General features: G+C 43.7%; 1 protein-coding gene across 3 annotated transcripts in view; it reads left to right on the top strand.

The window, feature by feature from the left end:
* cep89 (centrosomal protein 89) overlaps positions 1-23,183 on the top strand; it is a 174,539-nt gene that overhangs the window by 60,649 nt on the left and 90,707 nt on the right. For all 3 annotated transcript variants that reach the window (XM_072518099.1, XM_072518097.1, XM_072518098.1), the window contains 5 exons: positions 3,317-3,371; positions 5,855-5,959; positions 7,063-7,281; positions 7,536-7,675; positions 21,949-21,999. In XM_072518099.1, the coding sequence (XP_072374200.1) occupies positions 3,317-3,371; positions 5,855-5,959; positions 7,063-7,281; positions 7,536-7,675; positions 21,949-21,999 (570 nt within the window). The remainder of the gene's footprint in view (positions 1-3,316; positions 3,372-5,854; positions 5,960-7,062; positions 7,282-7,535; positions 7,676-21,948; positions 22,000-23,183) is intronic.

Here is a 23,183-nt window from a genome sequence, read left to right as displayed (position 1 = left end):
CACTGGAATGGGTGCAGAGGATATTCACTATGGATGTTGCCTGAGCTGGGGAATTTTATTTATGAAGAGACATTGGATAGACTGGGATTATTTTTCTTGAAGAAGAGACGACTGAGAGGGGGTACGTGACTGAGATGTATAAAATTATGAGGGACATAGAATAAAATTATGAGGGCGAGAGATAGAGTAGACAGGAGGAAACGTTTCCCCTTGGTGGAGGGATCAATAACCAGCATGCATAGATTTAAGGTAAGGGGCAGGAGGTTTAGAGCGGGTGTGAGGAAAAACTAGAGGGTAGTGGGAGTTTGGAACTCACTGCTGGAAAGGGTGATGGAGGCAGACCCCCTTATAACATTTAAGAAGTATTTTGATGTGCACTTGCGATGCCAAGGCATTCAAGGCCATGGGCCAAGTGCTGGGAATGGGATTAGAATAGTTAGGTGATTGTTTTTGACCACAGAGACTTGATGGGCCGAAGGACCTTTTCTGTGCTGTATGACTGTATCCATCTTTATCCACCCTGCTTGTTACATCCTCAACAAACAAATACATTTGTCAAACATGATTTCCCTTTCATAGGGAAGCTCGGTTGTGTTGAACTCCACCATAGGCTGGCTGGCATTGGTGATCTTGGGCGGAATTCTCTCTCCCCCCCCCCCCCCCACTGCCGGGTGGGAGAATCGCCTGGGCGCTGCGCGCGCCACGCCGCCCCGGCACCCGCACGCGATCTCTCCCCCCACCCCAAACCGGCGGGGCGAGAATCACAGCTGGCCGCTCGGAGAATCGCCGCTCGGATGGGCCGAGCGGCCTGCCAACACGACAGGTTCCAGCTGGCGCCGTCCACACCTGGTCGCTGTCAGCGGGAACAGCGCGGGAACGCTGGGGGGGGGGACTCAAAAGGGGTCTGGCCACCGATCGGCAGGCCGGCCTCTCTGAAGGAGGACCTCCTTTCCTACGCCGCCCCGCAAGATCCATCCGACATCTTCTTGCGGGACGGCCGCAGGGAGGACGGCAACCGCGCATGCGCGGGTTGGCGCCGGTCAACCTGTGCATGCGCGGATTACGTCATGTACGCAGCGCCGGCCGCGTCATTTACGCGGCGCCGCTTTTACGCGCGTAAATGACGCAGCGCCGCTCCTAGCCCCCCGGGGACGGGAGAATAGGGGGCTGGGAGCGGCCTCCGACGCCGGAGTGAAACACTCCGGTTTTCACTCCGGCGCCGGGACTTAGTCTCCCGATGGGAAAATTGCACCCCTTGTTTGGTCCGTCATGCTTGGTTCTGGGCGACCACGCATGTCTCCCTGTTCTGGAGTTGAGGTTTCCCCCTCCCTGCTTTTACTGGTTTTGCGGCCTGGTTGCTGCCTCGTCGGCATCCTGGTCGGTTAAGTAGTAGATGGGGGTTAAACCGGGGAACATTTTGCACTTTTGGCGCCTGTTTAACGGGGTTAAAGGGTCTGAACAGACGTTTCTAGGAGAGAGCCACCTTTCCTGCGACAGCTCAGCTCATGGATGCAACCAGAAGTCGCTTTTTAATTGATTTCTCATGAACACGACCTTGTTCAACTTCTTGTTAAATAAGGTTCTTTAAATTAAACTGTCTTTTTGAGAATTTCTTTATGTTCCCACATCCTGTTCTTGGGACTTTTTGTTCTTTTCAGAAGTCTGCTCCCTTGTCCTGTCTAGTTTCTCCTGGCTCTAGCTTCCAACTAGGTCAAACATTCTTTCTTTCCTAGGATAGCCGCTGATTCCTAAGTGGCAACCTAGTTTTCCTTTAAATCCTGTTTGCTTTCACGTTGTAAACCCTCATTATCATGCATGCATCAAAACCAAACTGAAGTCAGTAACCCTTTCAAATGCAGAAACACAAAATTACACTTATTTAAAGCTTTGCCTTATTTCTAATATTCACAAATACAGATATAGATTATTTAAAACTACCTCTGTTTCCTGACACAGCTAGTAATGATGGTACACCCTTCTCTGTCTTTCTCAATCGAATGCATCTTCGTTGAGAAGTATGTAATATCTCCTTAAATGTCTGTCAATGCTTCTCTACTGCCTTACTTTTTAACCTATTTTCTCAATCCACTTTAGTCAACTCTGTCTTCATAGTCTTGTAATTGCCTTTATTGAAGTTTAAAACACTAGTTTCAGGCACAAATTTCTTGCATTTTTATCGAATGGGAAATTCTATCATATTCACTGTTGCGAAATGGATCCTTTACTATGCGATTGTTAATTTATTCTGTCTCAATAAACATCACCAGGACTAAAATATCCTGCTCCTTGGTTGATTCCAGAATATATACTGTCCTGAATACACCCTGTCACCTCATCCTTCAGACTAACTTTGCACATTTAATTTGTCCAATCTATATGATCAAAATTGCCCATGATTATTCCAGTATGTTTCAAACAGTACATAATTACTGTATACTCTCGAACACCGAGGAGCTGTCCTCTTAGCTCTTGAACCAAAAAAGGCAAAACAACCGTTGGGATTCATGCTCTCAATTACAGAGAATAGTATGCACTCCCTAACTGTGCCGTCTCCTTTTACAACTAATTCCTTCTTTCTCACCCACTTGAATGGCTCCCATATATGCATGTTGTGATCCTCCCTGCAGCCTCTGCTTTCATCCACACAAGCAGCAAGAGCATCAAACCTGTTGGACAAATGCAAGGGCTGAGGTTCTGCTGTTGCTATCTTCTGGATTCCCACACCTGACTCACTCATCGTCTTAGCCCCCGTTCCTGATCACAGACTAAATCTGAAGTACCTAAGGGGTACAAAGTGTTCAGTAAACCCCCCCCCCCCCGAATGATTAACAATGTTCAAAGCTTGGGCGCCAGCTGATCAACTCTGGAATGAAATTTGTCAAGCCCACATGCTACAGCTGCAACACAGCAACTGTATCACCATAAAGCTTGACTCAATTTTCAACCACATATTGACTCAGAAATTGTTCAAGAGCTTTATTATCCTCTGAATATATTATAAATGAGGTAACCCTTATTTTGAATAATAAATAATTTGATATCAGTGGATTGAGCATTCATATGACAACTTTGCAGTAGTCTGTAATGTGCTCTTCAAAGAATATTTATATGGTAAGTTATTGGACTTAATTGGTAAAATTATAGACAATGTCACTGCCCAATGACCATCTCTTGTGGGTTGAAAGTTATTAAAAATATGTAATATTGCCACGGGTGTATTGCAGAGGAGGCATAATAGGTTAAAGTGGCAATAGTTCCACATGCAAATTGGTTTTGTGAAACAAAGTTTTAAAAATATTATTCATTTTGATTTCAGGGACAACAAGAAATTGAAACAGAGCAGGCAATTCAGGAGTCCAGTCCAGTCCCAGGTAATGCCAGACAGTGCCTTTATTTCCTTTTAATCAGCTGTATCACACAGAAGCTTTTTAAGTACAATACAGAAGTATATGCTTTAGGTGCCAATCACATTAGTACGAAGTCTTACAACACCAGGTTAAAGTCCAACAGGTTTGTTTCGATGTCACTAGCTTTCGGAGCTCTGCTCCTTCCTCAGGTGAATGAAGAGGCATAGAACATTACAGCACAGTACAGGCCCTTTGGCCCTCGATGTTGCGCCGACCTGTGAAACCACTCTAAAGCCCATCTACACTATTCCCTTATTGTCCATATGTCTATCCAATGACCATTTGAATGTCCTTAGTGATGTTCCAGAAACACATATATAGACAGATTCAAAGATGCCAAACAATGCTTGGAATGCGACCATTAGCAGGTGATTAAATCTTTACAGATCCAGAGATGGGGTAACCCCAGGTTAAAGTTTGCCGGATTGCCGGCTCAATCACATTAGTAATAGTGCACTAATGTGAAGATAAAAAGAACATCATGTATAAATTAATCAGAAAACTGCAGTATCATATTAGGCAGTCAGACAGGGAAAATGCAAGTTAATATAAAGATTGAAGTACCAGTTGATATCCTGGCCAGTGGATTGGGACAAGACTACATTGGATATTTAGGCACTGGGGTTGATTTTGTGATCTGCAAATCAGAGAGAAGATGCAGCTTCAAATCAGACAGACTGACATATAGCAGGTCAAAAGAGAAGGTTTAACAGCAGACATTTACAGGATACGGAGAGTAAAGATTTGCTGACAGGAATTGGAGAATAGCTGAAAGCTAATGTGGGAGCAAGAAAAAGTCTAGAATGAAGGGTGAGAATTTGACACCTGGAGAAAGACAGTGGGCTGGATTCTCCGCCCCGCCACGCCATTTTTCAGCCTCGACCCGCCAGCGGGATTTTCCGTTACACCAGCCGGTCAATGGGGTTTCCCATTGTGGGGCAGCCCCACGCCGTCGGGAAACCCCCGGGGAGCGGCAAAACGGAGAATCCCGTCGGCGGAAAATCCCGGAGAATGGAAGCAAAAATGTAGTTTAAGTGCTTTCAACATAGCAAGATCTTCCAAAGCATTCACAAGAGAAGTGACATTGCGGAGGAAATCAGAAGTCGGTTTTGGGTAAACATTTTAAAGTACGCAGTGAAATTGCTGGATGGAAGGATTTGAGAAGAACATTCCAGAATGCATGTGTGAGACCACTAAAGGCTCTGCTACTGATGTGGAACAGATGTGGGTGGTATGTGTGAAAGACCGAAATTGGAAGACGACTCACCCCACATCACAAGCGCCCCTGCTGTAAAGGGAATGAAGTATTATAGAAAACTCGGAAGTTAATAAAGTAATTGTTTAGCGGTCTGCGGAGGTTTTTAAAGATTATTGCATGGGATGTGAGTACTGCTGGTAAGGTCAGTGTTTATTGTGCATCTTTAGATGTCCTTGGCAAGCCCAGCCACTGCCTTGAAGCATTGTAGTCCATGAGGTACATATACATCTACAGTGCTGTTAAGAAGGGAGTTTTTGGTTTTTAACCCGCCCACAGTGAAGGAACATTGATATTAATTCGAAGTATGGTGTGTGGCTTGAAGGGAACTTGCAGATGATGGTGTTCCCTGCATCCCCTGCCCTTATCCTTCTAGGTGGTAGAGGTTGTGGCTTTTCGAAGATGTTGTTGAAGTAGGATTGGTGAGGCACTGCAGCACATTTTGTAGATGGTACACACTACTGCCATTGTGCATTGGTGATGGATGGGTTCTGATCAAGTGGGCTGCTTTGTCAACACAGAAAAAGAAGATACTGTACTTGAAACTTGTGTTGAGCTCTGTTCGGATAATGTTACGAGACTAAAGCCAGAGTGGGAATGAAGGGAGGAACTTAGAGGAAATAAAAGTGGCTTGTTGCCTCAAATGGACAGAATATTGTGACCCTCAACAATGGACTAGAAGGGGGAAAAAGCCTTACATTTACATAGTGTTTTTTTACAAAGAGGTCAATTGTAAAACGTATCCAAAGGTCATTACAACCTCAATTCTCTGTCTGTGATTAATGCAGTTCTTGATTCTCTGCTTTCTTCTCCCTTTTTTTTTAACCTCTTTTTTTTTTTTGCAACCTTACCGAAAATGCCTCCTTTGTCTTGGTGGGGAATGAGGTGTGGCTGGCTGGCTAGCTGATTATTGATCAGATTGGTGTTAACAGCATAGTGTTTGATCCCCATTCAAGTCGGGGTGAATTTGGGACTTGCTTCCTTGTCCATGGTATAGGCTGTGGGTCAGCCTTCTGGCAGTTAACTCAAGAAGGAGTTTACATACTAATTGAAACTGACATGTGATTGATAACTTCTTCTTTGCTGAGCTTTTACTTACACTGTTCGAAGAAAAGATGTCTTAAAATGGTATTGTCAGTATCAACAGCAGAGATGCAATTGCTGCTTTTGATAATAACACCTTGTTCTTAAGCTTTGAAGAACAGCATGAGTATTGAAAGCCCCAGAACACCATCTTCTTCAACTCGAAAAAAGAAGAAATCAAAAATAGAAATAATTTCAGAGGAGACGCAACCAGGTGCGAGAGCAATTTTAATCATAAAATATACCTTAATCAAATGTACAGTATTGGACCAATTACCTTGTGACCCATTGTTGGGTGAGGGTTTGCCTTATTTGACAATGAGGAACAATGACAATGATGAACAATGAGGCCAATTGTGATACTCTAGCTGCCACTAGCTTGTGATTAATTAGCACAGACCAAAAATTGAAAAGTGGAATGATAGAATATGTTGTCACATTCCATGTGCAATTTCTGAATATTGGTCATTCCATTATCTATAGTTGTTCAGAAATTATGAAAATCTAATCATTGAAGTAAGAAAATTTAAATGTAGGTGGACCTGGAATTAGAGCTTATTATCTTCTAGTTGGTAGCTGAGTATCCAACTGGTTTCAATTACTCACCCCATCCAACAAACGTTCCTATCAGAACTAGTCATGTATTGAATTACCTTAAATAACCTTACAAATAAAAACTTATAAAGGACTTATTGTTTATGAATCTTTCTGGATGATTAACATATTTTAATTGTTCTTTGCAACTGTTAGCCAGGTTTAAATGACTGATTTAGAAAAATGTATTTTTACTCATTTATATAAATCTCAAATCAATCTACTACAAATTACAAGTAGATTCTCAACTGCAATTTAAAAGAAAAAATCCATGTAAAGGACGAATTCAGTTATACATTTTTAGCAATGTTGACGTCGATTGACATTAAGTATTTTATTGAAATTGTTCTTTGAACTCTATGCAGACTATAGGTATGTTAAGAAATTATTTTCATTTATATTTCATATTGGAGAAGATAACCAAAAGCTTGTACAAAGAGGTTTTAAGGAGGGGTATATAAGGGGAGTACGTAAAATGCAATGCAAATGGCTTTTATTTCAAACTAAGAATAATTTTAACACTTTGGTGTATTTTGGTCACACAAATCTCCGGTACAGCAGAAATAACTTCCAGAAACTATGTAAAATATGCATGTGATTTAACTTAATCTAAAATTTTTAAATGCTGTATATGGGTTTGAATTATTTTCATGGATATGCATATTGTTATCCTTTGTTTTGGTGTGTTAAATGTGAAATGATGTTGTATTTGTGGTACTGCAGATTTAACAGTTAAAGCTAACCGAGATCTGATGGAGATCCGAAAGGAGCTGTTACAAGAACTAAAGGAAAGAAACCAAACATTGGTTTCTGAAAATCAGGTCATTGCCCATCAGGCTTACAGCCTGACGCAACAGCTCGAAAGGATGAACTATAAAGTGGAACGACTGGAAAAAGACAATCATAAGCGACATGAAGATGAGAGTCGCCGACCAAGGGAAGGTTGGAATATTATCCTTCCTTCAATAATATAGTTGCAGCTGAAAGATTAAAACTCTTTAATTTCAAAAGTAAAACATTTATTGAAAACATCACTATAAAGTGCATTGTATTTTAATACTGCAGATGCTTTTTTATATTTTATTGAGCACAATAGAAATCTACTTTCTTCTTTATCAAATATTTTTGAAACCATTTGTTAGTAAAATTTGAACAAGTATCAAAACTCGTTTTAACTTTCTAATGACCATTTCTAGATGAAAAAACAGAATTACTTGGACTCAGACAGCAAGCCCAGGAACTTGTGGATGAAAATGATGCCTTTAAAATGACCATCCATCGTTTAAATATGGAACTAAGTCGTTATCAAACCAAATACAGACCTGTGCGTAATGAGGTAAAACAAATTATTCGAAGTGGAATTTTCCACCCTTTTCCCTTATAATGTAGACTTTTAACAACGTTAAGCTCAGTAACTTCTAAGTCAATACATTCACTCTCCCACCATTTAAATGTGCTCATCAAATAAATTGGTACTCGTGCTGTGCCCACGCTTTATCCAAAAGCAGCTTGTGAACACACACAGGTGTCAGACAGCAGGTTCAAAACAATCTTAATATTCAGCCTCAAATGATCTGGTATGTTTGCTGGCCAGAAAATACTAACTGCATGAGACATTCACATCAGGAGTGAACAGCAGTATTATTAATCATAAACAATTGCACATTTTAATTTTTTTTTATTGTCACAAGTAGGCTTACATTAACACTGTAAAGAAGTTACTGTGAAAAGCCCCTAGTCATCATATTCCGGCATCTATTCGGGTACACAGAGGGAGAATTCAGAATGTCCAAATTACCTAACAGCATGTCTTTTGGGACTTGTGAGAGGAAACCGGAGCACCCGGAGGAAACCCATGCAGACACAGGGAGAATGAGCAGACTCCACACAGAGTGACCCAAGCCAGGAATCGAACCTAGGACCCTGGAGCTGTGAAGCAACAGTGCTACCCACTGTGCTACCTGTGCTTCCTCAGCTCTATCAACATATTTTATCCTAATCTTCATCCCCATGCAAATATTAATATCCAAGCTTCATTGGCGTCATTCCCCAGAGACACCAATTAAAGCTTTGAAAATATAACCTGAACTGGTACCATTAGCAGCTTTTCTTTACTTCCTTTTAGATTTTAGTTTGTATCTCACAATCTAACTCAAAACAACTCTTGAAAGAAATCCTAATTGGTCCTCAACTACTTGCTACAGCTGACTGATACCAGGAAACATGTGCAGATAATGTTCTATTAGTTTCTTCCTTTTTTGTTACTCCCATCTCTCCATATGAAAGTAGTGTTTCTTCTCTTCAGATTCTGAAGAGGGAATTTTTGTAAGTGATGAAATGGATGTATGCTTCTATGATAAAATCTGTTTTCAGATAATGAGGAATTTTGTAACTGCTGTTAGATTGGTTCGGCATGGGCAGCACAGTGGTGCAGTGGTTAGCACTGCTACCTCACGACGCCGAGGTCCCAGGTTCGATCCCGGCTCTGGGTCACTGTTCGTGTGGAATTTGCAAATTCTCCCCATGTCTGCGTGCGTTTTGCCCCCACAACCCAAAGATATGCAGGCTAGGTGGATTGGCCACACTAAATTGCCCCTTAATTGGGAAAAATTAATTGGGTACTCTAAATTTATAAATAAAATAAAACGATTGGCTCAGCACAGTAATAATGCTGCTTACCTCTGATGCGTATGCTTCACGCAGCCAGAGACAACTTCAAAGTAAAGTTGTTAGAATTACAAAGCTGCACCCAGAAAGGTCTAACTTTATAAATATTGTTTTTTGACAGCTGTTCTCATTAAATTCAGTAGGATTAAATGCTTCCACAGTCCCTGTGGACCACAGGCTGTTCTCTCCTTTGAGAGCTGACTGGTGGTGATTTAATCTGAGGGTCACCACACCTCGGGTGAGGGGCAAGGTTGAGAAGGTCGGCCAAAAGGGGAATTGCCCTATATCACAAACCTGTTGGCATTGCCCTATATCACAAACCAGACCTCCAGCTAACAGTTAACCTAGAATTACTGTGGAGCTAACAGTGGCAATGCAAGGCCAGAGCTTTGGGATTTGAAATTGCTACAATTGTGAAGCACCTTTTGTTCAGTTGTTTTCCTTGTTTGGCTGTTGATTAATTTATCTTTTCAGACTCTGAGGTAACAGACTGTAACATGCACACATGCATTTGTATTTACAAAACTACTAATTTCATTTTAATGTTAAAATATTCCAAGGAATATATTTAATATATATAAACTTAAAGTATTAAAAATCTAGTCAATGGGGACTACTTGAACTACTGACCAGACTTAAGATTATGATTTTTGTTGCATGTACAGTTGTTAAACTCTACCACTTCAATTCTGTATCCCACTTCTTCTCTGATTTCTCTGTGTCCCCACATTGTTCCAAACAAGCCCCGTAGTGTATCTCTCTGCTAGGGACAAGATTTAATATTGCCATAAGCAATTCAGAACCTGAACCTCAGTTTCCATTCTTTACTCATACTGAAGGTGCTTGTAATTTCTGATGGGTTCTCCAGTGCATCAAGAAACAGGGATTGTTGTGAGCTATTTTTGGGGATTTGGAATCTCCTACTGCTGCATGGTTAGTAAAATGGTCTGCACCCTGGGGCTAAAACTTTAAGAAATAGAGGTTTTAGGATGCAAAGATCACAATGTGCTATTAAACTGTACCCAACTGACATAATGCAGGCAACCCCCCCAGCTTTGCTGCCTTCTAACTCCAATGAATGTGACATGTAGCCTAGCGCTAAATGTACTACTGACTGCTACATATTTAGCAGGCAGCCCAGGTGTTTATGTGGTTAGCACAAGTTACAGCTAACTGCACAATTCATAGGCAACCTCTACCTCCTAAAGGGGAAGTGCATTCAGACAGCAGCAGTTGGTGAAACCGTATATCATAAAATGTTCCAGAGAAGGACTACGATTCCCATCGAACTACAGGCTAGAGAGAGAGCTACCAGGTTCTCTGATATATTGCAAAGTAATAATAATAATCTTTATTGTCACAAGTAGGCTTACATTAACACTGCAATGAAGTTACTGTGAAAAGCCCTTGGCCGCCACATTCCGGCATCTGTTCGGGTACAGAGAGGGAGAATTCAGAATGTCCAATTCACCTAACAGCACGTCTTCTTGTGGGAGGAAACCAGAGCACCCGGAGGAAACCCATGCAGATACAGGGAGAGCTGCAGACTCCACACAGACAGTGACCCAAACCAGGAATCGAACCTGGGACCCTGGCGCTGTGAAGCAAGAGTGCTAACCATTGTGCTACCATGCTGCCCAAATGAGGAGAAAGGTCATGTTTTTGCAGGTGCCCAGAAAAACCTCCAGGCACTGCAAAGGGGATGGGAGCATGAAGCCACAGATGTCAGTTCAAGGAGCCCAAGGGCCTGGCTGCAGTGCTTCAAAATATTCAGTGATCTCATGTGAGTGGTCAACGTCAGTGAATGCATCTTCAACTGCCATTGGCAGTTGCAGCACGGTAGCATAGTGGTTAGCACTACCACTTCACAGCTCCAGGGTCCCAGGTTCGATTCCCGGCTTGAGTCACTGTGCGGAGTTTGAAAGTTCTCCCCCTGTCTGCGTCGGTTTCCTCCGGGTGCTCCGATTTCCTCCCACAGTCCAAAAATGTGCAGGTTAGGTGGATTGACCATGCTAAATTGCCCTTGGTAGCCCCAAAAAAGGTTAAGTGGGGTTACTAGGTTACGGGGATAGGGTGGAGGTGTGGGCTTGGGTGGGTGCTCTTTCCAAGGGCCGGTGCAGACTCGATGGGCCTAATGGCCTTCTTCAGCACTGAATTCTTTGAAATCTATGAAACCTGGCTCAAAAGATTGTGGCTTTTACTTTTATGTATAGCACATGGAGGAACAGAGTCAGAGGACCACTAATTAGTTTTAACAAGGGAAAGACTTTTATTAAACCTGAAAAAAAATTATGATAATATCCCCCCCCCCTCCCTTAACAATTACATACAGGTTTTAGGATTAACACCGATTACAACGTACATCTTTAATCTACAATGATCTCATTACCACAACGTCGCTTTAAGCACACAAGATGACTGGGCAATACTCTCTCCAGAGGACACAGATGGGACTTTGGTGGGATGCTATATAGAAGAAGACTGACGGGCACCCACATAGAGATCCTTGGTGAATTGTCAGGCCACAAGAGAGCCTACTGCCGTTGTTAAGAACACAGAGGAGCCTGGCTCCAACTTGGCTTCAGAAAAGGGCGTGTGGCGCACAAGACTACGCCTGAGTGAGATGTAGACCGAGTGAGAAGTTGGGAGTTTGGTTCACGTTGGGATTATGGTCAGATTTAATTACTTTTTTAACATATCAAATTAATGCAATGACCTTGCTTTACTTTTGTTCAGCAACTTTTTACTTTAATATATAATGATTTTTTGAAATTCAGTTAATTGTTGTGCCAAATGGAGGGCGGGATGTGGCGCAGTGGATAGCACTGGGACTGCGGCGCTGAGGTCCCAGGTTCGAATCCCGGACCTGGGTCCCTGTCCGTGTAGTGTTTGCACATTCTCCCCATGTCTGCGTGGGTTTCACCCCCACAACCCAAAGATGTGCAGGTTAGGTGGATTGGCTACTCTAAATTGCCTCTTAATTGGTAAAAAAAATAATTGGCTACTCTAAATTTTTTAATTAAAAAAAAAAATTGTTGTGCCAAATGTTACGGCTCTTAAATTTGCTCGTCTGACCCCTTCAGTGAGAAAAAAATGCAAAATTTGTTCCCCCGAGTAAAAAGGTTGGACAAGCCTGGGTTAAGGAATAGGTCAATAGAAATGTAGTGACAGACATTTCAGATGATATTTCAGAACACACAGAATACATTCCCATAAGAAAGAAAATTATCAAGGGGAGGACCTACCATACATGGTCAACTAAAAACGTTAAAGATAGTATCAAACTTAATCAAAAGGGTATAATTGCACAAGGATGGGTGGCAGATCAAAAGATTGGATAAAATATTTTAAAATCAGCAAAGAAAGACTAAAAGAATAATAAGGAGGGAAAAGTTAGAGTATGAGGGTAAGCTAGCTAGAAATATGAAGAGAGAGTAAGTTTATATAGATATTTTAAAAAGAAAAGTTAACAAATTGAGCATTGGCCCTCTCAAAAGTAAGTCTGGGGAATTAATAACAGAAAATATGGAGACAGCAGATGAATTGAACAGGTATTTTCATAGAATCATTGAATCCCTACAGTGCAGAAGGAGGCCATTCAGCCCATTGGGTCTGCACCGCCTCTCCGAAAGAGCACCTTACCTGGGCCCTCTCACCCTGCCTACCCCTGTAACACTGCCTGAAAGTTGGATACTAAGGGGCAATTTAGCGTGGCCAGTCCACCTAACCTGCAATATTTGGACTGTGGGAGAAAACTGGAGCATCCGGAGGAAATCCACGCAAACATGGGGCGATTGTGCAAACTCTGCATAGACAGTCACCCAAGGTCAGAATTGAACCCGGAGGGCAGCACGGTGGCGCAGTGGGTTAGCCCTGCTGTCTCATGGCGCTGAGGTCCCAGATTCGATCCCGGCTCTGGGTCACTGTCCATGTGGAGTTTGCACATTCTCCCCGTGTTTGCATGGATTTCTTCCCCACAACCCAAAGATGTGCAGTGTAGGTGGATTTGACACACTAAATTGCCTCATTATTGGAAAAAATTAATTGGGTACTCCAAATTTAACAAAAAAGAATTGAACCCGGGTCCCTGACGCTGTGAGGCAGCAGTGCTAACTACTAGTCCTCATGATAGAGGATACATCCTAGAAGTAGTTTTAAATCAGGAAATGGAAGGGTGGGTGAAAATTACAATCACCAGGAAACTAGTACTCAGCAAATAGTTTGAGATGCAGGCTGGCAAGTGTCCTGATCCTGATGGACTTCATCCCGGGGTCTTAAAGAGTTGTCTGGTGAAATAGTTGATGCATTGGTTTTAATTTTCAAAAATTACCAATTCAAGGAAGGTTCTATTAAATTGGAAAATAGTGAATGTAACTCCTTTATTTAAAAAAGGAGAGCGACAGAAAGCTGGAAACTACAGGGCAGTTTGCTTAATATGTGTCTTAGGGAACATATTAGAAACTGTTATTAAAGACATAAAAGCAAGGCATCTAAAAACATTGAAAATAGTCAGGCAGACTCAGCATGATTTTGTGACAGGGAAATCATGTTGAATCAAGTTATTGGAGTTCTTTGAAGAAGTAACATGTGCTGTGGATAAAGGGGAACCAGTGGATGTACTGTACTTAGTTTCCAGAAGGCATTTGAAAAGATGCCACATCAAAGGTTATTATGGAAAATGAAAGCTCATAGTGTAGGGGATAACATATTGACATAAAAGAAGATTGTAAAAAATGGCTAGTTGACAGTAAACAGAAGTAGGCATAAGTGGATAATTGTCACGTTGGCAAGATGTAATGAGTGGTATGCCGCAGGGATCAGTGCTGGGCCTCAATATTTTGCAATTTATGTAAATGACTTGGATGAAGGGAATTGTAAATATCCAGGTGAGCGGCCACACTGGAGCAATGACTGTTAGGAAAACTTTATTTAGCCTACTAGATACAACTCCTACTCCCTGAAGGGTCTCCCGCACCAGGCCCACAGTCATGAAAGTGGCCAAATTCCGGGCTTGTGAAAGCTGTGTCGTTGTTTGACACTAACACCTCGGGAAGCACATGGGAGCTGAAAGTTTGTTGGAGTTTCTCAATCGTAACCCGCGACGTGGACATGCGGTGGACCTCCATCCACTTTGAATGGGTGTCATAAGAACATCAGAACTAGGAGCAGGAGTAGGCCATCTGGCCCCTCGAGCCTGCTCCACCATTCAATGAGATCATGGCTGATCTTTTGTGGACTCAGCTCCACTTTCCGGCCCGAACACCATAACCCTTAATCCCTTTATTCTTCAAAAAACTATCTATCTTTATCTTAAAAACATTTAATGAAGGAGCCTCTACTGCTTCACTGGGCAAGGAATTCCATAGATTCACAACCCTTTGGGTGAAGAAGTTCCTCCTAAACTTAGTCCTAAATCTACTTCCCCTCATTTTGAGGCTATGCCCCCTAGTTCTGCTTTCACCCGCCAGTGGAAACCTGCCCGCATCTATCCTATCTATTCCCTCCATAATCTTATATGTTTCTATAAGATCCCCCCTCATCCTTCTAAATTCCAACGAGTACAGTCCCAGTCTACTCAACCTCTCCTCGTAATCCAACCCCTTCAGCTCTGGGATTAACCTAGTGAATCTCCTCTGCACACCCTCCAGTGCCAGTACGTCCTTTCTCAAGTAAGGAGACCAAAACTGAACACAATACTCCAGGTGTGGCCTCACTAACGCCTTATACAATTGCAGCATAACCTCCCTAGTCTTAAACTCCATCCCTCTAGCAATGAAGGACAAAATTCCATTTGTCTTCTTAATCACCTGTTGCACCTGAAAACCAACTTTTTGCGACTCATGTACTAGCACACCCAGGTCTCTCTGCACAGCAGCATGTTTTAATATTTTATCATTTAAATAATAATCCCTTTTGCTGTTATTCCTACCAAAATGGATAACCTCACATTTGTCAACATTGTATTCCATCTGCCAGACCCTAGCCCATTCACTTAGCCTATCCAAATCCCTCTGCAGACTTCCAGTATCCTCTGCACTTTTTGCTTTACCACTTATCTTAGTGTTGTCTGCAAACTTGGACACATTGCCCTTGGTCCCCAACTCCAAATCATCTATGTAAATTGTGAACAGTTGTGGGCCCAACACTGATCCCTGAGGGACACCACTAGCTACTGATTGCCAACCAGAGAAACACCCATTAATCCCCACTCTTTGCTTTCTATTAATTAACCAATCCTCTATCCATGCTACTACTTTCCCCTTAATGCCATGCATCTTTATTTTATGCAACAACCTTTTGTGTGGCACCTTGTCAAAGGCTTTCTGGAAATCCAGATATACCACATCCATTGGCTCCCCGTTATCTACCGCACTGGTAATGTCCTCAAAAAATTCCACTAAATTAGTTAGGCACGACCTGCCCTTTATGAACCCATGCTGCGTCTGTCCAATGGGACAATTTCCATCCAGATGCCTTGCTATTTCTTCCTTGATGATAGATTCCAGCATCTTCCCTACTACCGAAGTTAAGCTCACTGGCCTCTAATTACCCGCTTTCTGCCTACCTCCTTTTGTAAACAGTGGTGTCACGTTTGCTAATTTCCAATCCGCCGGGACCACCCCAGAGTCTAGTGAATTTTGGTAAATTATCACTAGTGATAATTTACAATGAGTCTACAATGAGTAAGTACACGGCTCCTTGGAAAGGTCCCGTGAAATCAATGTGGGTTTGCGACCATGGTTGGCCACTCCCATGGGTGGCGTGAAGCTGCAGAGAGAAGCTTCTGGTGCTCCTGGCACCTCTTACATTGTTTTGCCAATATTTCGATGTCCGTATCTATCCTGAGCCACAATACATAACTCCGGGCCAACATCTTCATCTTCGAGACCCTGGGTGTCCGCTGTGGAGGTCCTGCAGGATTTCCTCCTGGCCCCTCTCGGATACGACCACCCGGGATCCACACAGCAAAATGCCATCCAAGACATTGAGCTCTGCCACCTTCATGGTGAATGCACACAGATCATCTGGGAGAGCGTGAAGTTGAGTCCGTACAGTACTATGTGGCAGACCCATGGCCAACAGTGGATCTGTCTGGGTCCACGCCTTTACCTGGGCCGCAAAGAGTCCATGAAGTGTAACGCTGCAATCATCTCATCTGGGGTTGCGGGTGTCGGCGTGCTGGTGGGCAGCGGAAGTTGGCTAAGGGCGTCTGCGATGGGGGATCTTGGCCCCCAGCCGATATTCCAACATATATTCGTAAGCCGCCAGGAGCAGCGGCCTGTGCTGAATGCGGGCGGATGCCATAGCGGGAATTGCCCTATCCTCCTTAAACAAACCCATCAGGGGCTTGTGTGTATAAACCGTAAAGGTATGCCCGTACACTTATTGGTACGTCGGAAAGGCAGCCAGCATAATTAAGGACCCCACGCACCCCGGGCATACACTCTTCCACCTTCTTTGTCAGGAATAAGATACAAAAGTTTGAGGTCACGTACCAACCGACTCAAGAACAGCTTCTTCCCTGCTGCCATCAGACTTTTGAATGGACCTACCTTGTATTAAGTTGATCTTTTCTCTACACCCTAGCTCTGACTGTAACATTACATTCTGCAGTCTCTCCTTCCTTCCCTATGTACGGTATGCGTTGTCTGTATAGCATGCAAGAAACAAGACTTTTCACTGTACACTAATACATGAGACAATAATCAATCAAATCAAATCAAATGGTGGAACCTCTTTACCGCGGAAACCACTGCCAGATCTTCCTTTTCAATTTGCGTATCCACTGCCACCAAGATGTGGGCAATAAACGCAATAGCTTGTACCGTGCCGTCGCCCTCCTGATGTGCCAAAACAGCCCCGATGCCGTAAGTCGAAGCATCGCAGGTCAGGAGCAAAGGCATGGATGTGTCAAAATGCGTTAACAGACGTGAGTACGAGAGCCGCCATTTCACCCCGTCAAACATCATCTGTTGCGGTAGGTCCCAAAACCACCGCTGCCCTCCTTAAGCAACAGATGTAGTGGAGCTAGATTGGTCGCCAAATTGGGGATAAACTTCCCATAATTTATCAAGCCCAGGAAAGAGCAGAGATCCGTAAGGTCTTTCAGTATGGGGGCCTGCTCGATCACACAAACATTATCATCTACTGGGTGGAAGCCATCTCGGTCCACATTGTAACCCAAGTAGGTCACCTCTTTGGTGTGAAAGACACACTTTTCCCTTTGCAGCCAAACTCCAGCAGCCTTGGACTGACGTAGCATGTCCTCCAGATCCTTCATATGGTCACGGTCGGTGAATCCGGTGGTCAAAATGTTGTTGAGGTATACTGCAACCTGGGGCAATCCGCAGAGAATGTTCTCCATCACCCGCTGGCACAGGTGGAGGAGACTCCAAGAAGCAACCTGGTATACTCATAAAGACCCCGATGGGTATTGACAGTCACCTATTTCTGCGAAGCCAGGGTCAAGACTAACTAAATAAGCATGGCTCATGTCGAGCATGGTGAAAGTACGCCTGCCACTGAGCCTAGCATACAATTCTGGGCACTGGATAACGTCCAAACGGGTCGCCTGATTTACCTTAATTTTATAATGGCTGCGCAGACGAAAGGAGCCGTCAGTCTTCATGATCGGCACTACTAGTACAGCTCAATCCGCAAACTGTTCGGGGTGGATGATTTACAGCTGTTCCAGGCAGTCCATCTCCATGTCTACCTTAGGCTTCAATGCGTCGGGGACAGGGCAGGTCCAAAAATATCGTGGCTGGGCCTCGGCGTCCACAAAGATCTTGGTGGAGGCCCCTCGGATGATTCCCAATCAGTCCTGAAAAATGCCTAGGAATCACGCCAGCACCTCATCTGGACCATCAGGATACATACAGCACACCTATCAATCCAGTCGGAGGTGTTTCAGCCAATCCCGCCCCAGCAAGCTGGTGCCCGAACCTTGAACTACAGGAATGATTGGTCGGTTGGCGATTTGCACTCACCACTCCACAGGGGCCTCCGAGGTGGCTGCAATTTCCAATGGTTCCCTTGTATACGTCGCCAACCTCGACAGTGTATCTCGCACCACCATACTACGGATGCCAGAGCGGACATTGTGGTACGTGTGTTGGCTGACAACTGAGACCGTGGCCCCCGTATCAAGCTCTGTCGGGATGGGAAAACCATTTATCCGGACCGCGACCTGAATAGGTGCAACACACGCCGTGGAGATACAATAGAGGTGCTGGTACACAATAGAGGTGCTGGTCGGCATCAACCTGGTCCTCCCTGGACGTGGCAGGTGGAGGGGCTTTACCGCTGGCGCTTCTCCGTCTGTTTCTCCAGGTAGCAGTGTGTCCTTCCCACCGCTGGTTGGGCGTCTCCGGTGTGGTGGAGCATCTGCGCCTCTCATCGGGAAAGTGCTGACACTGGTCCGGGCTCCCCCAGTGGTGGGTGCCCTGAACTGCAGCCGGGGGGGGTTGGGGGAATGCTTCGCGCCAGGCCAAATGCCCTAGGTTTATGATGGCCATGACCCGAACTCCTGAACCTGTTGCTTTGCGCCTATCGTCTACCCTGGTCAAGGCTATGTCAAAGAACAAAGGAAAGTACAGCACAGGAACAGGCCCTTCGGCCCTCCAAATCTGTGCCAACCATGCTGCCCATCTAAATTAAAATCTTCTACACTTCCGGGGTCCGTATCCCTCTATTCCCATCCTATTCACGTATTTGTCAAGATGCCCCTTAAACGTCACTATCGTCCCTGCTTCCACCACCTCCTCCGGCAGCGAGTTCCAGGTACCCACTACCCTCTGTGTAAAAATCTTGCCTCGTACATCTCCTCTAAACCTTGCCCCTCGCACCATAAACCTATGCCCCCTAGTAATTGACCCCTCTACCCTGGGAAAAAGCCTCTGACTATCCACTCTGTCTATGCCCCATATAATTTTGTAGACCTCTATCAGGTCGCCCCTCAACCTCCGTCGTTCCAGTGAGAACAAACCGAGTTTATTCAACATCTCATAGCTAATGCCCTGCATACCAGGCAACACCCTGGTAAATCTCTTCTGCACCCTCTCTAAAGCCTTCACATCCTTCTGGTAATGTGGCGACCAGAATTGAACACTATACTCCAAGTGTGGCCTAACTAAGGTTCTATGTCGAACGCCTTCTGTGAATCGAGGTTTGTTTCCCCCAGCAAGTGTTCTTGGGTTGCCACAGACTAGCCGGTCTCTGAGCCACTTGGATAAAGCTGGGCCGAATTTGCAAAACTCAGTGAGTTTTTGCAAATGGGCCAAAAGGTCGGCCACTGACTCCCTGGTGCTGTGTTGCTGTGTGAAAATGAAAACGGTGGGCAATAAGAGGTGGTTTCGGATCAAAGTGGTTGCCCACCAACGTGACCAATTCTGCAAAGTAACGGGTGTCGAGTGAAGCTGGGATGTTAAACTTTTGATGATGTTATAAGTTTCTGTTCCGCAGGCTGTGAGGAGGGTCACTGTTTGCGTTTTGTCGGCCACAATATCGTTAAGCCGAAAGAAATAACGCATCCGCTCAATATATTGGGTCCTGTCACGTCACCCGTCTTGTTGTCAAACGTCTCCAATTTCCCAATGAGTGGCATTCCTGCAGCCAATTGGGAAGTCTCTTGAGACCTAGTTAAGGTGGGCTGGGTCTGGAGGAAATGGCGTCTCCCGCAGCTCCACTTCACCCTTGTTGCCAGTGTAAAGTTCCAGGCGAGCAACCACACGGAAGCAATGACTGTTAGAAAAACTCTATTTATTTAGCCTATTAGATACAACTCCTACTCCCTAAAGGGTCTCCCGCACCCGGTCCACACTTGGGCTGGGGTATTTATGTCTGATGGAACCTTTGCTTAAGGGTGTAGCTCTGCCCCCTTATCTGGAGAGATTACATTCTGGTAAGGCCAAGGGGATTGATGTTGCAGACCCCAATGTCTCTGGTCGGGTTATAACAGGAATGAAGGCATGATTGCTAAATTTGCCGATGACACAACGATTGGCAGGAAAGTAAGTTATGAAGAGGACATAAGGCTATAGAAAGATTTTAGAAAGGTTTGTGAGATGGCAAAGATCTAACAAATGGAGTATAATATAGGAAAATGCAAAGTTGTCCATTTGGTAGGATGAAGCAGCATGTTTTCTAAGTGGTGAGAGATTGCAGCGCCCTGAGTGCACGAATCACAAAAGGTCAGTTTGCAGGCACAGCGCAAATAGTTATGGAAGCTTAAAGAATGTTATCATTTATTACAAAGGGAATCAAATACAAAAGTAGGGAGGTCATGCTTCAGTTATACAGGGCATTGGCGAGACCAAATCTGGAGTACTGAGTACATTATTGGTCTCTTTATTTAGGAAGGATGTAAATGCATTGGATACAGTTCATAGAAGTTTGATTAGACTAATACCTGGAATGAGCGGATTATCTTATGAGTAACGGTTGGAAAGGCTAGGCTTGTACCCGCTGGAGTTAGAAGACACAACTTGATTGAAACACAAGATCTTGAGGGGTCTTGACAAAGTATTTGCCCATCTAAAATGCCTGAGGGCTGATGCAGTCTTTCTTCAAGAGACCCACTTAAGAGAGAAGGACCAACTGAGGGGAAGGAAAGGTTGGGTGGGACAGGCATACAGGTGTGCTTCGGCGCAAGGGTGAGGGGGCTGGTCATACTGTTTAACAAAAGGGTAGCCTTCACAGCGGCGAACAGGTTGACTGACCCAGGGGTACGGTACATCATGGTTAGCGGGGTCCTAGAAGGGGCCCCAGTGGTATTAGTTAGCATATACACCCCTAACTGGGACTTCGCCAAGTTCATTAAAAAGACCATGACAGAGATCCCTCAACCTCGACTCCCACCTACTGATTGTGGGGGAGGAGGAGCTTTTAACTGTTTACAGGACCCAAAGACAGATAGGTCCATCCCCAGATCAGGGGCCACATCAGGAATGGTGAGGAAACTAACCACCTTCATGGAGCAGGTGGGGGAACCTGTGGTTCAACCATCTGAGGGAGAAGGAGTTCTTCTCCTCCCATGTTCACAAAGCCTATTCCCGTATAGACTTCTTTGTTATGGGAAAGTCAGTTCTTCCAGGGGTAGTGGGGGCAGAATACTCTGCAATAGTAATCTTAGACCATGCACCACACTACATGGATGTGAGGTTGGAGACTGGGTACAGCCTCCTCAAACTTCACCATATGGTCTGCTGATGATTTTCAGGGGGGAATACTCTTCTCTCCTAAACGGCATCTCAAATTGCCTAGCAAGCCACTCAGTTCAAGGACAATTATGGATGGGCAATAAATGCTGGCCCAGCCTGCGGTACACACATCTAATGAATAAAAAAGCCATTTGTGAGCTGTATATCTGAAGCAAAGGGACTCTGAATGCCTTCTCTCTTCCCTCCCACGTCCCAAACCACTCCACTTGCTTTCACCCTCCCTCTTGCTGTCGCCCCTCCACTCTTGTTTACCCTGCCCTCACCTCCGGCTTTCGCCTTCCCCTCCAGCTTTTATCCATTCTCTCTTGTCCTTCCTCTTTCCCTGTTCTGCCCTTCCTCTTTCTTCCTTCCCAGAATTTACATTTCCCTAGTCCTCCCCAACTTCTATCTACTTCCTCTGCTCCTAACTGTGCACTATTATTTACTTTCTCTGCTATACTTAGGTTATTGCCGATCACAAAAAACCTGAATATTTTCCTTGCCAGTATTAACAGCTGTCACAACTAACTACTCTCTAATTACTCTCACTTAATTACAACTGCAGGCCTTCCAAAGTCAGTAACAAAGCCACATTGTCTCAGCTTCAATAAGCCAGTGCTCCATCTAATCTACTTTCTTCCAAAACAATATATCTTCTCATGTACTGTTGACACCACCCTGGGTGACTTGCTAGTCTATAAATTAGTACTCTGGGCATAACTAATTCTTGCATTTATTTCAGGAATTACATAGTTCTTGCATTCCAGCATCAGGACCACCACCACCCTGGCTCGTAAGTACATTACATTTTACGATTTTAACAAGTTTAGCTTGACATGTGCAATTTATAAATTTTGTATTTGTATTTTTAGCCTTGGCCATGTTTTAGAATCAAAAAAGAATTCTAAGAATTTCAGGATTTTGTGTGCAGCATAAAATTGATGCATTCCCCTGAGCTCCCATGTAAAGCTATGGCCTAGTTTCTAATCTGTTACAGATATCCTCTTTCCCTTCAAGTGTGCAATAAATTGATTTCTCATCATGAAATTAATGAACACTGACCTATTGAAAGCTACTGTCTAGTCATTGTTTCAACTTATTCAAATTAGTATGAGTATTGCTATTATGATTATTCCAGGACCAGAGGCCTAGAACTATAAAATTATATAAAAACATTTCCAGGATGAAACCATTGTTTCGTAGTAATACCTCAGTTTTTAAATGTGCATTTTATGTATGTATTGAAAATTGCTTATTAGGTTTGAAATTTGACTTGGAAAAAGGAGATAATTAATCCACCGCCAATTTTATACTCTGCCCATATAATAAAGTAACCTGTGCCACACTTTTTCAGCCTGCCAGGTATTATTGAATGTACTTTTAACACCAATTTATCAGTAAATAAATGCCTCCTCTCCCTCATAATACTCCTGTGCACACAAAAGATTAGATGTATGTACAGAAGTATTATTCTAGATATGATCCTTCATTTCTCAAAGAAAGCATAGTAGCGGTCTAGTAAACTGATTGATAACACAGTTTAAATCCTAACATGGTCATTCTATGAAACCACAATATTGTATTGGCACCAGCATCCAGCAGTGGGGTCACATCACATAGAGATTGCTCTGTATACATAATAAGCTCCGGCTGTTACAGTGGGTCTAATTGGGGTGTGTCTACATCAAGTACAAATTGTGGACTGCAGTGCTTGCGCATTTTCCCGAAGTATTGTGGAATTCTATCCCTTGAATTAATATTTACCATTCCTTCATATTAAACCATGTAATTTGCAACCAGATCAGTTAATCTTTGCATATTCATATATTATTTTAGACTGAGATTGTAACAGCTCAAAGTCACTTCAAACTGGTGCGTAGCTTGTTCTCTTTGTACTTCACTGGTATATGTGAAATATGTATGTTCAAAATTAATGGTCAGGAAAAGACAAGATGGTTCATTGATCCTGCCCTACAC

This window comes from Scyliorhinus torazame, chromosome 10 (assembly GCF_047496885.1).
Source record: "Scyliorhinus torazame isolate Kashiwa2021f chromosome 10, sScyTor2.1, whole genome shotgun sequence".
Lineage (NCBI taxonomy): Eukaryota > Metazoa > Chordata > Chondrichthyes > Carcharhiniformes > Scyliorhinidae > Scyliorhinus > Scyliorhinus torazame.
This window is presented reverse-complemented; position numbering and strand designations above follow the sequence as displayed.